The following is a 17,788-nucleotide window of genomic DNA, read 5'->3' on the forward strand; positions in this document are numbered from 1 at the left end:
TCTCAAATAATAAAAATACATAATAAATAATTAATAATAAACAAAATTAAGTTTTTTTGCTCTTTATTTAGGGTTATACAGGGGTTATAATCCATTTATAAGAGGGAGAGCACTTCTCTTTCTTATGTGTTGACTTAAATTTACGTTACATTTAGTACTTGAATACAAGTGTTTTGAATTATGTTGTGTCTATCTCTGTAATTAATACAGAGAAAAGACAGAAACTTCAACAGAGCAATATCTAGGAAGTCGACAATCTCATGCGGCTGAGAGGAAATGACATCTTCCACTAGTGTATGTACATTGACGCTCACAGACAACTAATCAGAGCACTTCTCATCACCTTTCTGCAGCGCGTCTCTGTTTGACTATAATGGTGAAACATGACATGTCCGATCATATTTATGACAACACCAAATGGATGAACAAGAAGTCTTGTGGAAGTAAGTGCTTGATTATTTTTCGCTTTGATCAAATTAGTTTACAAGTGTCTTAAAAAATGCTTCTGGTTATAAAAATAAGGGATGGGGCTCTGTTTTGATCTTCTTGCATATAGAACTTGGGAACGTGTTGCAAGCATTGCAAGGCGTTCTGGGTGTTTAGGACAAGGGAGCCTGATTCCCGTTAATATCTATAGATTTTTTTGTATCATATACACTCATTAGCAATAAACTGTAAGTGTTCGTACTATATGTAATGAATAAAATCCAAAATGAAGATGTTTTCTTGCAACAGCTCATTGATACCCGGATAAATCCATTCATTTATTTGATCTCCTTCTTCTCCAGTTACACTTCACCACTGGAGACAGAATGTTGTGGAATGCATATTATCAGCTTCTCAAACACCCAAAGAGTGTCTATAAAGGTTTATACAACACTGTCTGGCTCTCGAATCTGACAGGCTGATAGCCATGAGATAAAGTAAAATCAGCACCCTTATGTAGGCCAAAATAATGACGGAAAAAAGTAGTTCCTGATGCAAAAGGGTTTCTGAGACTGTCTGTGTTTGATTTTCTTTTTTTAAATGCACAATTATGCTGTCGAACTGTTGCAAAAACGCAATATCACACTCGTAGCAGTGTGATATCACGCTGCTACTTGTGTGATATTGCTAATATATACACCATGGTCTATTTTATAAGTGTTTGTGGGGTGTTTTTTTAATATTACTATAAAACAGTATTTTTTCCTACAGATAATATTTATAATTTTATACATAATAATTCCTGCGTTTGTCCACAAACTTGCCATGACGTAGATTACCGAGCTCTATAGAGAATGGAAATCTTCATCATGTTGAGTTGACACTCCATCATGTTTTATGACACGCTCAGAAGCGCAAAGTGGGATCCAGGTTCCTGTGTCCCAAATTCCCAGAATGTGTATATAATGTGTACAATGGCAGATTAATCATGAAGTAGTCATAACAACAGTTGGGCAATGTGTATTGGATGGTAGACTGACAAAATATACAATCATAAGTTAACTTATTTGAGATTTACACAACTTAACTATAGATTTACATAAAGTTGCTGATAAATACATCGTTTAAAACCGTCCGTTTGCTTGTTGGCAAGATAATTGATGAGTTGGCTGAAGTGCATTTGTTTAAAATGCAAATATTTGGGGATTTTTTTTCCTGACAGGTTTTAACCATTTTGAGCAATGGTCTCAAACTCAATTCCTGGAGGGCCGCAGCTCTGTATAGTTAAGCTCCAACCATCTCCAGCTCACACCTGCTTAATAGTCTCTAGTAGTCTTGAACACCTTGATAAGTTGGATCAGACGTGCATGGTTGATTAGGGCTGGAGCAAAACTGTGCAGAGCTGCGGCCCTCCAGGAATTGAGTTTGAGACCTAAGATTTTGAGCCATTATCTGTTTTTTAAGCAACAAATAATTGAGGATAGTCATTGATGTGTTCATGTTTTAAGATGTTCTCTCAGTTTTTTTCTTTAAATGAACAGTATGATTTATTCATGCTGGGAAGTGGGAACTCAATCACAACTGCCATTTCTGACTAGTCGGGACAACATTTGATAGAATTCTTACATGGGTTTTATGTAGAAACAAGAAAACTGCATAACATTTGAGAGTTTGAGAGTTTAAACAGTAAAATACTGTAGCATATATGGCATATGTTTTTTTTTTTTTCTTACAACATATTCATTGTTTAAAACCTGTGTAGCTTTATTTTACTAAATTAAAGTTCTTTTTATAGATTGTTCTCTAAGAGTTTACAGCTTTAAAATTGATATTTATTTATTGTAGAAAAGAAATCTAGTGGAGAGAAGAAATGTAGCCATATCTGTGTGGTGGTTCTTGCTGTTTTTTTCTTCCTGTCTCTGCTGGTAAATGGGATGCTGGCATATTTCTGTGAGTATTGCTTTACAGGAACTCTACCATTATTAAGCTGCATACACTCTTGACCCAAACAGCTGAAGATTACTAAAAGATGGAAAACAAAAGATTAAATTAACATAGAACTACATGGAATCTTAAGTTAATTAAACTGTTTAAGTTCATCATGTGTAAACACTTAAGTGGTTTAGGGCATTGAATTTCCCAACGCTATCTCACAGCAATTCGTAACTTTTTGATTTAATGTTTAATTCATATGAAATCGATCTCCTTCGTACAATTTAGTACGATTTGCTTATCCCCCAATAACAGTTGGGTTAAGGGGTGGGGTTGTGTGCCCTTCTACTTTTTAAAATCATACATTTTCTGAATTCATATTAATTTGTACGAATTTGCCTCTAAGCTGACAAAATGAAAAATAGTTACGTTTACTTGTGATGGTTACGTTTCCCAGGCTGGATTTCCACACAATTTTCAAGTAAAGTCAATGGTTTGGGTTAAGAGGTAACACTTTACAATAACAATACATGAATAATGATGTGTTAATATTTAAACTAAACATCACTTCATTATGAACTAATGATGAGTTAATGTATGTGCTAATCATGAACTAACTTTAACTATAACATGAGTCACATAAGTTCATGTGTGAATAATGGCTACCTTAATTACTTGTTAGTACATGATTGTTTGTTAATTAATGTATCAATGACCACATTAGTTTATGCTTAATTTAACCATCATGAACTCATGACATGTCTATATATATCATGACTTTACTTGGAGGGGCACATCATCATTAACCCATTCTTAACTACTCATAAACTCCTTATAGATGTCCAACTAGTTTGTTTACAATGAATAACAGTAGAAAAGAGTTCTGTCAACATCAACATAACCGCTTTAAACAAAAGAGTTCATGAATAGTTAAGGATGAGTTAATGGTGATGTGCCCCTTCAAGTAAAGGCATGACATAATTATACATTAACAGCTCAAGAGTTCATGTTGGTTACATTAAACTTAAACTTAAATGCTAATTAATACATTAATTAACAACATGTTCTAACAAGTAATTAAGGTAGCCGTTATTTACACATAAACTCTTGTAATTCAAGTTGTAGTTAAAGTTCATGATTAGCGCACACATTACTCATCATTAATTCATAATAAAGTAATCTTTAGTTTATATTTGAATACATTATTATTCATGTTCTGTTATTATAAAGTGTTACCATAGTGCAATATCAGAGATATATTTACATACTTAATTTTTATCATTTGTTGAAATTCAGCATTACGTCTTTTACAGATTTTACAAAAGACAAAAGTACGCATTGTGAGCCAGTAACAAACTGTTCAAATTCAGGTAAAGTGATCACTGCATGCTCCATTATTTTAAGATAAGTAACTGTCAACTGCTCAAGTAATATATGAGATTCTTAATTGTACACATTATTATTCCGTTTCAGACCATGAACAAGGTGGTCCAGTTTGCACACACGAGAAGGACTGGAGGTCAATACATTTCTGCCCAGGTAAACATAGGTCTTGTTTTTCACCATATGCAAAAGCTGCTGGATGTTATTTGTAATATGCAACTAATGATTACCTTAAAGTCCCTTTCTTCTGCTGCATGCAAGATATTTTAAAGAATGATGGAAACAAGTGATTTCCACATTGTTTTTTCCCTCTAGTTTGGTTGTCAGTGGCTAGTGAAGTTTCTTCAAAATTTCTTATTGTGTTTGGCAGAAGCACTGTTGGAAACCTTTGAGAGTCAATTAATGATAACCTAATAAAAATTTTTAGTAGAAATATAATTTAAAGTATCTTTGTCAACCAATCACTGACTGCTATGTGAATCTGTACAAATTTCGTCTAACTCTGCGCACTCTTCAACATATCAATTCTTGTGACTGGCAGCATTCAAATATATTTTAGAAGTGCATTTAGTGTCAGTAAAAGTGTGGTTAGCTTTTTGTCAAGCTATAAAATTGTTAAACCACAGGCTTAAAATTCAAGTGTGTTTCCTCTTGATTGTCATCAACAACTGTCTGTGTCTGAATAGATTTGCCAGAGCAGTGGTTCAAAGGCAACGGCAGTTTCTACGTTTTCTCCAGCCACAACAGGAACTGGAGCTCCAGCCAAAACCACTGTCAGGGTCTGGATGGAGATCTGGTTATTATCAGCAACAAAGAGGAGGAGGTACGTACAGCTGGAGGCCCATACTATCTGCATGTTACAAGAACAGGAACAAATGTGAGAGAAGTGAGTCTGGGTGTGAAAATGCTCAGCATGTGTTCGCAAATGCTTTGTCAGCTCAAGTGTCAAATTCAATTCAATTCACCTTTATTTGTATAGCGCTTTTACAATGTAGATTGTGTCAAAGCAGCTTCACATAAAAGGTCATAGTAAAGTGGAACAGTGTAGTTCAGTTTGTAGTGTTTAAGTTCAGTTCAGTTGAGCTCAGTTCAGTGTGGTTTAATAATCACTACTGAGAGTCCAAATATTGAAGAGCAAATCCAACGATGCGCAGCTCTACAGATCCCGAACCAAGCAAGCTAGTGGCGACAGCGGAGAGGGAAAAAAACTTCACTAATTGGCGAAAGTGAAGAAACAAAACCTTGAGAGAAACCAGGCTCAGTTGGGCACAACCATTTTAATTTCTCCGCTGGCCAAACGTCTTGTGCAGAGCTGCAGTCTCAGCGGCGGAGGCTGGAAGCTGGGCTCAGCGAAGATTCGTCTGTCCCTGGAGCGTCACAGGAATCAGTCTCATGTTCTCCACTCCTCCATGACCACCACAGTAGCTGCTCGGGATACGGCCCGGTCCAGGATATGGAAACCTTGGGATCATCTCGTCGTTGGTCTTGGATTGAATCAGTGACTCTGCATAGTCTGAGGGCCTCGGGAAGAGTATCCCAGGTGGAAATGGAGAATAAAGAGAATAATTAGCGTAACTGCTGTTCATTGTGTATATAAACAAGGTGCAGAAACCTTTGTGGAAGCCAGCTAAGTGGTGCCCTGAGTGTATGCTTTACTGAACAGATAGGTCTTCAATCTAGTTTTGAATAGGGAGAGTGTGTCTGAGCCTCGGACGTTATCAGGAAGGCTATTCCAGAGTTTAGGAGCCATAAATGAGAAGGCTCGACCTCCTTTACTCGACTTTGCTATTCTAGGTACTACCAGAAGCCCTAAGTTTTGAGATCTTAAAGAGCGAATTGGATTGTAGCGAGACAGAAGGTTGGTTAGATAAACAGGAGCTAGATTATTCAAAGCTTTATAGGTAAGAAGCAATATTTTAAAATCAATACGAAACTTAACAGGCAGCCAGTGTAAGGAGGATAAAATTGGGGTGATGTGATCAAATTTTCTAGACCTGGTAAGAACTCTGGCAGCTGCATTTTGCACTAGCTGAAGTTTATTAATAGAGGATGCTGGGCAGCCAGCAAACAGTGCATTACAGTAGTCCAGCCTAGAAGTCATAAAAGCATGGACTAGCTTTTCTGCATCTGAGATGGATAGCATACTTCGTAACTTAGCGATATTTCTCAGATGAAAGAAAGCAGTTTTGTGACATGGGATATATGATTTTTAAAAGTTAAATTGCTGTCTAGTATGACACCCAGATCTTTTATAGTAGAGCTTACGCTAACTTTGTATCCCTGTAATTGTAGGTCGAGTTGTGAGATCTGCTGTGTACAGGATTTAGGCCCAATAAGTAATAATTCTGTTTTGTCTGAGTTTAAGAGAAGATAATTGTTGGTCATCCAGTCTTTAACATCTTTAATACACTCAGTTAGCTTGGACAGATTAGACGTCTCGTCAGGTTTAGTTGAAATATATAATTGAGTATCATCTGCATAGCAGTGAAAGCTGATCCCATGTCTTCTAATAATGTCTCCCAGGGGTAGCATGTATATTGTAAACAGCAAAGGGCCTAAAACTGACCCTTGAGGCACCCCGTATTTTACTGGGCTGACTTGTGAAGGCTGTCCATTAATATTGACAAACTGGTAACGGTCAGCTAAGTATGACTTAAACCATTGTAGAGCCTGTCCCTGGACACCTGTAGACTTTAAGCGATTTATGAGGATACCGTGGTCAATGGTGTCAAATGCCGCACTAAGATTGAGTAGAACTAATAGCGAGATGCACCCTTGGTCAGCAGCTAAGAGTAAATGATTGGTTATTTTCACTAATGCAGTTTCTGTATTGTGATGAGCACTGAAACCTGACTGAATCACTTCAAAAACATTGTTCATCTGCAGAAAGGAGCATAATTGAGCAGAAACAACTTTTTCTAGTATTTTAGACATAAATGGAAGATTTGAAAAAGGCCTATAATTAGCTAAGTTGCTGGGGTCCAGTTGTGGTTTCTTAATAATAGGCTTAATAACAGCTAGCTTGTAATGATTTGAAACATGGCCTAAAGATAAAAAAGAGTTGATAACGTTAAGAAGAGGTTCTCATATAACAGGTAGCAATTCTTTCAGTTACTTTGTTGAAATTGGGTCCAATATACACGTAGCTGGTTTAGAGCTATTTATAATTTTGTCTCGCTATTCCTGTTCTATGATGTTAAAGCACTGTAGGTTATTTAGATTCAGTGGAATGTTTACAGGATCTGAAGTATAAGGCGGTGCAGAAAGTTTAATATCTCCTATTTTCTGTCTAAAGCCTTCTTATTTATCACTGAAAAAATTCATGAAGTCATCACTGCTAATTTGCGGTGGAACATTTTGTTGACCGATTATTTGTTAATTTAGCAATGGTGTTAAATAAGAATCTAGGATTGTTATGATTATTTTCCATCAGTTTGCAGAGGTGCTCAGCCCTGGCAGATTTTAAAGCCCTCCTATAGCTGGACATACTGTCTTTGTACGCAACTCTAAAAACTTCTTCTCAAACTTTCATATGAACTATTTTTCTCATAAAGGACATTGTAATTTATAAAGCCATAAACAAATGTTTTAGTAAAGCTTTATTTTGATGATCACTTTTAGATATTGTTTTATTATAAGCAACTTTCAAAGTATGTCAACTACACTAACAATATCTGTTAATTAAAAGTTTTTGTATTTTGTTTCGTAAGAATTTTCTATTTATTTATGGTTGTGAATTGCATATTGGGACCATGAGCTCTGCTCTGTCGACTTTTGATGCTGACAATAGCTCTACAGTTTAACAAAGTGACTTTTATTGACATTTTAGAAATTTGAAATAATACAAAGTATGAGAAATAAATAACGTTAAATAACTGAAAATGTTCTAGCAGTTTATTACAAGGTTTCTGTGCAGTAATATTCAACAACAACTCAGACTCAACGACAGTAGATCATTTAAAACTATTTAAAATGCTAATAAAAGTCACTTTTTTGAGCTTTTCAAGGTTAGAAATTGTTGAAATAAAGATTAAGGTCCCACAACACCATTCTAAAGCATGAATAAATGTGAAAAAATAAAAATAAATAAAAACATGAATCACAAAATACCATAAACTTACGGATATTTTTTTACAATGTAGCAGAGTATTAGTAGAGTATCTTCTTAATATCTGCAAAGATTTTGATGACTATGTTAACTTATTTTATCAACCCTATCCTAAGAGGCGGAGAAATTAATATTATGGAACCTTACTTACTTACTTACTTACTTACTTACTTACTTACTTACTTCCAGGGCCGTTATTGAAGTTTATATTTAGCTGCACCATGTTGGTGTTTCATAAAATCTCATTTTTACGAGGTGGGTCATTAGCCCAACACTCATCCCTCAACCCCTAACCTGGAGGACCAGGACATACACGCATACACTATGGAAAATTTAGCTTACCCAATTCACCTAGAATGCATGTCTTTGGACTGTGGGGGAAACCAGAGCACCCGGAGGACGGGGAGAACACGCAATCTCCACACAGAAATGGCAACTGACCCATCAGGGGCTGGAACCAGCAACCTTGCCGTACCCTCTGCACCACCGTGCCAGTGAGATCACTCCTTAATGCTTTTTGAAGTTCTCCTAACAAACGTGTTTTTAATCATGTTTGATGAGTTACATTTTGAAGAACATTAAATGAGCAAAAAAAGAACTGAGTACAATTATTAAAATTATTATTATTATTAAAATTGTTATTGGTGTTAATCTGTCAAACAGCAGTAATATTATTAATTGTCTGACAAACTCTGGCAGCCAAACCTTTTAGTTTTAACTGACTGCAAAATGGTGAGCTGTTTTAGTAAAAACTCTGACTGCAGGTTGACCACATTTACATTACATCATTTAGCATTTTGAGGAAGGCATTAAGCGATTCATCGTAAAGAGGAAATTCACACAAGAGGTGCTATTAACAAAAAGCTACTGATATTGCTTCAAGAAATACGAGCTATTTTAATTTTTTTTCTTCAAATAAAGCATTCAAGTTGCGGAAGAGATGAGGTTTCAGTTTAATGTTTGAATGTTACCTGCAGTGTTGGGTAAGTTACTTTAAAAAAGTAATAGATTACAAATTACTAACTACTACTGGAAAATTGTAATCTGATTACATTAATAATTCATTCATTCATTTTCTTTTCGGCTTAGTCCCTTCATTTTTTATGCAGCGCATGCCTTTTTAGCTGCAACCCGGCACTGGGAAACACCAATACACTTTCAATAACACACACTCATACACAATTTGGACAATTTAGCTTACCCAATTCACCTATAGCGCATGTCTCTGGACTTGCGGTGGAAACTGGAGCACCCGGAGGAAGCCCACACAAACATGGAGAGAACATGTAAACTCCACACAAAATTGCCAACTGACCCAGCCTCGGCTAAAACCAGCGACCTTCTTGCTGTGAGGCAACGGCACTACCCACTGCGCCACCAGGCTGCCCTTACATTACTAATTGCTTAATGTAAAAAGTAATCAGATTACTAATTACTTTACTTTGAAGTTACTTTAAAAAACATATAAAATATACCTATAAAAATGCTAAATATACTGCAGCTCTTTCAGTCATTTAATATTCACTGAAAAACATAACAATGTAATATTTGTAACTATATATTTGTAAAGTAAGTAATGCAATTACATTGTCTTTAGTAACAGTTATCTAATTACACACATTTAAAATGTAATTTGTTACATTACTGCATTCCCCAGAAATGTAATTAGAATACAGTAACGCTTTACTGTGGAACACATTACACCCAACTCTGGTGTTCAACAATCCATGTGGGATTGCGGAGAATAAATCACCAGCAAGGAACAGTAAATGTAAAGGTTCTGGAAAGTAAAACGCTCACTTAATGTCCATAGGCTCTTGAAGTGGATGTAGTCACGAGGAAACAAGTAGGGGAAGAGGGCACAAAGCCTGTCTGCTTGTTCTGTTAGTAAGCTGGTAATCAGTGCAGGATGATAAAGAGAAGTGTGATATGTACTCTCTTGGTCACATTAAAGAACAGATTTACTGCAGCATTGGATCTGGATCATAAACTAGATCTGGATGTTATTTAGTTCATTTCATTCTTATTTTGGTTTATTTTGATCTTATTTGGTTCTTTTGGTTTCATTTTTTTTAATCAAAAACTGAAGCTAGTGTGTGTGAATAAGTCAGTGAAAGGTGGAGGTGAAGTGTCATGGTTTGTTTTGCTTTCTGTAGCAGGAAGTGTGTCTTTTATACAGGTACATTACAGACTGAAAGCACGTGTTTTTTCAGAAGCTTTTTCGGCAACACAATGAACCACCTTTATACAACAAAACAGATAAAGTTGCTCTTTACATTATTTCCGAGAAACATCTCTATATGTTGCTATATATTTTTGATCTCCACTGCAGCTCTAAGGTTGCTTACAGTAATTAAAAGAATGCCTGAAAGAGACCATTAAAGTGTAACTAAATAATAAAATCATATAATAAACTTTGCAGTCAATCTTTTAATTGAAAAAAAAAAAACATTGTTTTAAAAGAAGAACAAATGTGAGTCCAGGTATAAAAAAAACAATCTGTTTACTAAAAAAAAAAATTGGAAATTCTGAATAAATACAGATGACAAAATTCATTCATTCATTTTCCTTCGACTTAGTCCCTTTATTAATCAGGGGTCGCCACAGCAGAATGAACCACCAACTATTCCAGCATATGTTGTACACAGCGGATGCCCTTCCAGCTGCAACCCAGTACTGGGAAACACCCATACACACTCAGTCACACACATACACTACGGCCAATTTAGTTTATTCAATTAGCGCATGTTTTTGGACTGTGGGGAAAACCAGAGCACCCAGAGGAAACCCACGCCAACACAGGAAGAACATGCAAACTCCACACAGAAATGCCAACTGACCCAGCTGGGACTCACACCAGCGACCTACTTGCTGTGAGCTGTGTCCCCCCAAATGCCAAAATACTTTACTTATTATTTTTTTACTTTTTGTATTTTATTCACAATTCTTTTTAAAAATTGTGATTGTGGTGCAGGAATTTCTTGCTGGGATGCTGTGTGCTATTGGTGAATCTGATCTCTACTGGTCCGGGAACCGAACAGATCTGGACCACAAACAACACAACTGTGCTGCATTAAAAGGAAATACACAAGAGGACGTTTCTTGTTTGAGAGAAGAGAAGAGCATTTGTGAGATCCCTTGCCGTAAATAGACCTCAGTACACTTAATAAAAAAACTAAAACAGGTTTGAGGAATTTATCTAACTAAATGGAAAGATCTCTTCTTAACAGTAAACCTTTATTCATGTTTGATATTCCTCTGTTTACTTGCTTTAACATCCCAATACTATTTCATGTATGATATGGGAATCTACTGAAATGTCATGCTGTTTTTCACATTAAAAACTTCAAATGAGAATCCACAAGACTGTGTAACAAAAAATCAACTGCACTGTAAAACCCAAAAGTTAAGGTAACTCAAACCATTTGAGAAAACCGATTGCAACAAACCATTTAAGTTCAAAAACTAATCCTAAAGAGTACTGTGAACTTAATCCATTTGAGTAAACGAAGCAATTTGAGGACAGTAAAACCCAATAAATGAAGAGAACTCAAACCAACTGAGTACTGTAAACCCCAATAAGTTAAGGCAACTCAAACCGTTTGAAGAAACCAATTGCTACAAACCATTTGCGTTAAAAAAACGAATGTATATGAGTACTGTGAACATACTCCATTTAAGTTGAAGTACACTTTTGAGTTAACTACACTCATTTCATTTGATAAAGTTGACTGTTGGGTTTTAGTGTGTCTGTGTGTTAAGTCAACACATTTAAGTCATTTGAATAATTACAGATTCCCCTGTTTTGCTTTTAGTTTAGATTTATTTTTTATTTTATATGTAAAATGACTTCCTATTGTCTATTTTCCATAACAAACGCATAGTCATTTGTTAATGTTCTAATTGCAATACTTCAATGCATACAGTAAAGTCTCTCTGCAGAGCTCTCCTCTCTTTATCTATTGCTAACAGTGGATTTACTTCAGTTAATTTTTCTGAAGAGTAAACTTTGCAATAAATCATCATCAAAGGATTTCGTTGTATGGTCTGTAACTATTTGGAAAAATTAATTGTATATTTAAAAAACGTTAACATAAATATCATGTTAAGAAGATTTGAAGCTTACCCAACACCATAAATAATAACCAGCTGTCTGGAAAGTTTGCATGCACCGTTAATTGGTTGATGTGGTTAAACGAAAGCCAGAGAAACCTGCAGAGTATTTTGTTTCAGTTCACCCTTCAGACTCTTCACTCTTGAACCAACTCTCACTTCAGGCAAACGATGCCGGAAAATATTTATTTAAACTATTTATCAGAGTCTGATAAACTGACAAAGGTGGATAAAGATGAAAAAAGTAAGTGCATGTGTCATTCTTGTCCTTTCTATCTTTTAATGGCTACTCCAAAACAATTACTTAATGTGATGTTAATTTATGCATGATGATAAACGAGATGTTATTCGTCACACTTCAGGATTGCAATGTTCGTTTGTTCATGTATTGTTCATGTTAGTTAATTAATTAATAAATTAACTAGAAAATTAACTAACATTAGCTAATGGAATCTTATTGTAGGTGTTAGCAAACACTTTCAGTTTGCAGTATTTATGATCATTTTGGATGTTTTGATGTTCATTGTTTTCACCTTCATTTTCTTTGTATATCAATACCTTTAACTCTCATTAGCAAGTTAAAATGTAACCATATTCATGTTCTGACTGAAAATCCGTCTCACCATATGAATAACACTTCCATTTTAAGATTTATATTTATGTTTATTTGTTTTGCACATTCTTTTATTCAAAGCCATGCTAAATAAGAAACACAACAGGTTAAAATAAACATTTTAGTCATTAAAATGTATTCAAATTCAAAATGGTTAAGGATATGCGTTATTAGAAAATGCGTTTTCATTTAATTGTGCATGTGAATTATTATAGTGTCACCAGCAGCATCAAGGGTCCCTCACCTAATCAAAATTAACTGTTGCTCTTTCATGTTGGAAGAGTTATAAGCACTTATATTTACTTATGCAGGGTGTAACTTTAAACCAATGCAGAGGAATTTATCTTGTCTTCTCTTCCTGTCTCTGCTGGCAAATGCGGGGTTGGCATATCTGTGTGAGTACTGTTTTGTGTTATGTTTATGTATATATGTATGTATGATTGTTGCTGGCATACTTTTATTTATTTGTTCATAATTTAATTTTATTTAATTTTATTTCCTGCTGATATCTCATTCATGAGACCTACAATTTTGCATTATAACTTTTTATTTCTTGGTTTTAAACAAGGTGTAAAAAACATACATTGTTTGCATTTTCAATTTTATTTTCTCTGAAACACAATTCTTTACAGATCACAACAAAAACCCAAATCTATTTTGTGAACAAAGAAGACTCTGCTTGAATTCAGGTAAGCGATGGCTTGTCTTAATTAGTCCACAGTCACATTATCCACTTGGTCTCACAAAGTTTTGTCTTTCAGACCCTCATTTAGATGCCCATCAAATTATGAAAATAAACTCCATGAAAAATCACAGCCTACCAAACCATTGTTCAGGTACAGTAAAGTAAATGTTTGTATCCTGCGTTAAGAAAATTGTAATTGTATTTAGTAATTCACACTATAAAGTATGAATCTAACTGAATCTGAACACATATAGCAGACAAATTTGTCAACAATATTAATCACTAATATATTAACTGCTTTTTTCCTGATTTGTTTTTGTTGTTTTTCTTTTATAAATATAGAGCAAATCAACCACATATATTTACTTCTCTCTCTCTCTTTCTCTCTCACTGTTTTTTTTTTTTTTTTTTTTGCTTGAGTGTCTACTACATACATGTATATTTACATGATATTTACAAGAGCTAAACTGTGTATGCAGATTTAAAAGAGAAGTTGGTTCTGAACAAGGGCAGATTGTATGTTTTCTCCTCTGATGTGATGGACTGGAGCATCAGCAGACGCCGCTGTCAGGATCTGGGTGGAGATCTGGTCGTCATCAACAGTCCTGAAGAACAGGTACAAATGAGTTAGTTACAGTTATTTTACAGTAAATTACAGACAGTTATTTTAGATAGGACAACACAATCTCACGGCAATTCGTAACTTTTTGATTTAGTGGCTAATTCGTACGAATTCGTACGATCTAATTCGTACAATTTAGTACGATTTGCTCATCCGCCAATGACGGTTGGGTTTAGGGGTGGGGTTAGGTGCCACACCTCCTTTTTAAAATCGTACAATTTCGTACGACTGAACTCGTACGAATTTGTACGAATTAGCCAGTAAACTGTCAAAATGTAAAATACTGGATAGGACAGGTATAGACGGATTATTTGACACTCTAAAAAGGATAGTTCAAGGCAGGTTCAGAGCCTTTCTTTCTTGATGAATCCTTTTATGACAAAATGGTTGGGGTGTTTTTTCAAATCAACTTGACTGTCAACGCACCTCAATTTTCTAGAGTTCAAATTAGAAATTACACAGACTTCCTTAGCAATGAAAAAAAAATTCTCAAAATGTCAATAAATATTTAACATGTGTCTGTTTTTGGCTTGAGCGATGCGGTGGTGTTGTGGGTGGCACGATTGCCTCACAGCAAGAAGGTCGCTGGTTTGAGCCTCATCTGGGTCAGTTGGCATTTCTGTGTGGAGTTTGCATGTTCTGCTCGTGTTTGCGTGTGTTTCCTCCGGGTGCTCCGGTTTCCCCCACACGTCCAAAGACATGCGCTATAGGTGAATTGGGTAAGCTAAATTGACTGTAGTGTATGTGTGTGTATGAGAGTGTATGGATGATTCCCAGTGATGGGTTACAGCTGGAAGGGCATCCGCTGCGAAAAACATATGCTAGATAAGTTGGCGGTTCATTCCACTGTGGCGACCCCAGATTAATAAAGGGACTTAGCTGAAAAGATCAATTTTGTGTATTTGATAATATGCTATCACAATATGTTTTTCACATCTCATCACATAAGAATCGTGTGGATCAATATGTCCACAAGCATTTGGTCAAATGAATTGCCTATTAAAATAACAACAGATGACTTTTTTGCAAATCATTTTTTATAATTCTATTTTAGTAATTTTATTTATTTATTTATTTTAGTGTTGTTGGTGTTGCTAGCCAGATAATAGTTCTTCTTTCAGTCTTTTTAATAAGCTTTCTTGACCAACCTTCCACGGGAATTTGGTTTTCATTATATTAATGTTTTTATTTTGTGTTTGACTATATTTATTTATTCATGCTAATGGTATTAAGTTGTTAATTGTTGTTCAGCAAATAATTTTAGGGCACTGCAAATTTCACTACAATTACAAATTTAAATGACAAATTTTGACAAAATGAACCAAATGTAAGTAAATAAAGTATTAGTACTTCAAATATTAATAGATATTATATGAAAATATTAATTGCACTGGGAGATTTGCTGCTGAGTGTGACGTGGCTGGGAAGAGAATCAGCACCTCCAAGTCTGAGGCCATGGTGCTCCACTGGAAAAAGGTGGCTTGCCATCTCCAGGTTGAAGGAAAGTCCTTACCCCAAGTGGAGGAGTTCAAGTATCCTGAGGTTTAGTTCACAAGTGAGGGAAGGATGGAACGTGAGATTGATAGGCGGACTGGTGCAGCGGCAGCAGTAATGCGGTTGATGTACCACTCTGATATGTTAAAGAAGGAGCTGAGCCGAAAGGCAAAGCTCTTGATTTACAGGTCAATCTACGTTCCTACTCTCACCTACGGTCATGAGCTATGGGTAATGACCAAAAGGACAAGATCTCGGATAGAATCGTCCGAAATTACTTTCCTTTATAGGGTGGCAGGGCGCATGCTTATAGATAAGGTGAGGAGCTCTGTCGCCCGGGGGGAGCTCAGAGTAGAGCTGCGGCTCCTCCACATCGAGAGAAGACAGCTGAGGTGGTTTGGATCTGTTTCGGATGCCTCCTGGATGCCTACATAGGGAGGTGTTCTAGGCATGTCCCACCAGGAGGAAAGCTCGGAGAAGACCCAGGACACGCTGGAGGAACTCTCTGGGCTGGCCTGGGAATGCCTCGGGATCAGAGGAGCTGGAGGAAGTGTCTGGGGAAGAGGGAACTTTGGAGTTCTCTCCCAAGACTGCTGAAAAAGTGGTTGAAAATTAATGAATGAATAGTATATTAAAATATTGTAGTATACTAACACACTCATAAAATTACTTTTGCTGCTTGTTCAAAACTACTTATTTAAAATCAGTTGAATCAACAAAATTCTTACTTTTTAAGAGTTGTTTGTGTGTGTGTGTGAGGGGTGGACCCTTATTGTTTTATGCTTTACTTAAACGATTTGTTTTGGGGCAACATGAAAACATTGTATGCGACTCAGCATATTTTACTGTGTTTTACAGTAAATAATAAAAATAAGTTCAAAACATGCTGCTTTATGGATCTTTACATTTATCACCAAAAAGAGTTTTGCTATTGCTACAAACCCTGCTGTAAACCCATTGTCTTAAAAGAAACAAGTTGACTTTACAAAAAATAATGTAGGTAAATCCATTGTAACTTGGAACACTTAAGTTGACTTAATTTTTATTATTATGTGAATTGTATTTACTTTTTTAAAAATAAAAGTAAACTAATCACTTTTTTCCAATACACATTGTTTTTTTCCAGCTTTTCTGTATCTAGCAAAATGACAGTAACTAAAATAAATCTGCTCTTCCAGACAATGTGTCTTCTAAATTCAAAACAGGCTATAATTGTACATTTATAGACTTTAAATATGTGAGTACAATAAGCATTATTTTAAAAATTAAGTCATCTTAACAGGTTTAAGTTACAATGCATTTACTTACATTGTTTTTGTAAAGTCAACTTGTTTCTTTTAAGGCAATTGGTTTACTCACTTTAAGTAACTAATCACTTTTTACAGTGTGTATACACTCAAAAAATGATGTTAGCTGTTTGTTCATAGTACTCATTTAAAATTAGCTGAAAGAACACATTTCTTGATTTTTTTGGGTTGTGGGACAACTTAATTGTTTTATGTTCAATCCACTTATTTTGTAAAAACTAATTTAATCCATTCATGCATTTTTTACAGTGTACTGTTTAGAGCCATATTTTCACAACAATAATTCTTCAAATTTAAATTGAAAACCACCACAACAACAATTAACAATAACAGCAAATCTAAATAAATGAGGTGTTATTAGAGAATACGATGACATCAACCCTTTTTTTTTTGGTCTGTTGTAGGAGTTTCTCTCCAAAAAAGTCAATGGTGTCCATGACTTTCATTGGATTGGCCTAAGCGACAGTCAGATGGAGGGAGTGTGGCTTTGGGTGGACAACACCACACTAAACAATGACCCCTCGCAAGTAGCACTTTAAACCTCATCTATGACAATTAGTACTGAACAGTGAACCAATGAAACAGTTGTTCAGTTTTCCTTCACATACAGTAACCTAAATCAGTTCTTGACCTCATAGATAAGTTTTCTCTTTGTTTTAGATGGGACACTCCCCCAGATGACTGGAAAGCTGAAAATCCTTTAGATGGAGAAGATTGTGTTATATTAAAGGGACGGAAGTGGGGGGACATTTCCTGCTTGAGGAAAGAGAAAAGGATCTGTGAGATTCATTGCTCTTCATCTTAATAATGCAGATCCAAAAGAACAAAGATTACTTTTATTGCTCGCATTTAGATACAGTTATCTATCAGCTTTAAACCTGTTTTATTTCTAGCAAATGAGTCATGAAGGGTTATTGGTGGTCATGTATGGTGCCATATAATAGTATGTTAGTAAATTAATCCATCATTTTGCACCTTGATTACTGAATTCGATAAGGTGATAGGCCTACTGCTTCATTTTAATTCATTTTAATTCAAACTTGTGATGTGTACCACAAGATGTATGGGCATGAGGAACTATTTTTCACTCAATATTGTTTCACAA

General features: G+C 35.4%; 2 protein-coding genes and 1 long non-coding RNA gene across 3 annotated transcripts; all 3 read left to right on the forward strand.

The window, feature by feature from the left end:
* The first annotated feature begins 362 nt into the window (after positions 1-362).
* On the forward strand, positions 363-11,073 carry LOC130219471 (killer cell lectin-like receptor subfamily G member 1). The gene is made up of 6 exons (XM_056451885.1): positions 363-443; positions 2,272-2,376; positions 3,672-3,728; positions 3,832-3,897; positions 4,428-4,564; positions 10,824-11,073. The coding sequence occupies exons 1-6, from the start codon at positions 374-376 to the stop codon at positions 10,998-11,000; spliced, it is 612 nt and encodes a 203-aa protein (XP_056307860.1). The 5' UTR covers positions 363-373; the 3' UTR covers positions 11,001-11,073.
* A 1,058-nt stretch (positions 11,074-12,131) lies between these two features.
* LOC130220086 (uncharacterized) lies at positions 12,132-13,403 on the forward strand. Its single transcript, XR_008836118.1, has 4 exons — positions 12,132-12,206; positions 12,887-12,970; positions 13,208-13,264; positions 13,337-13,403. It is a non-coding gene; the product is annotated as an uncharacterized LOC130220086 (long non-coding RNA).
* Positions 13,404-13,425: 22 nt separating this feature from the next.
* LOC130220564 (C-type lectin domain family 4 member E) lies at positions 13,426-17,676 on the forward strand. The gene is made up of 4 exons (XM_056452799.1): positions 13,426-13,465; positions 13,740-13,876; positions 17,088-17,206; positions 17,344-17,676. The coding sequence occupies exons 1-4, from the start codon at positions 13,426-13,428 to the stop codon at positions 17,486-17,488; spliced, it is 441 nt and encodes a 146-aa protein (XP_056308774.1). The 3' UTR covers positions 17,489-17,676.
* Positions 17,677-17,788: the final 112 nt, after the last annotated feature.

This window comes from Danio aesculapii, chromosome 3 (genome assembly GCF_903798145.1).
Source record: "Danio aesculapii chromosome 3, fDanAes4.1, whole genome shotgun sequence".
Lineage (NCBI taxonomy): Eukaryota > Metazoa > Chordata > Actinopteri > Cypriniformes > Danionidae > Danio > Danio aesculapii.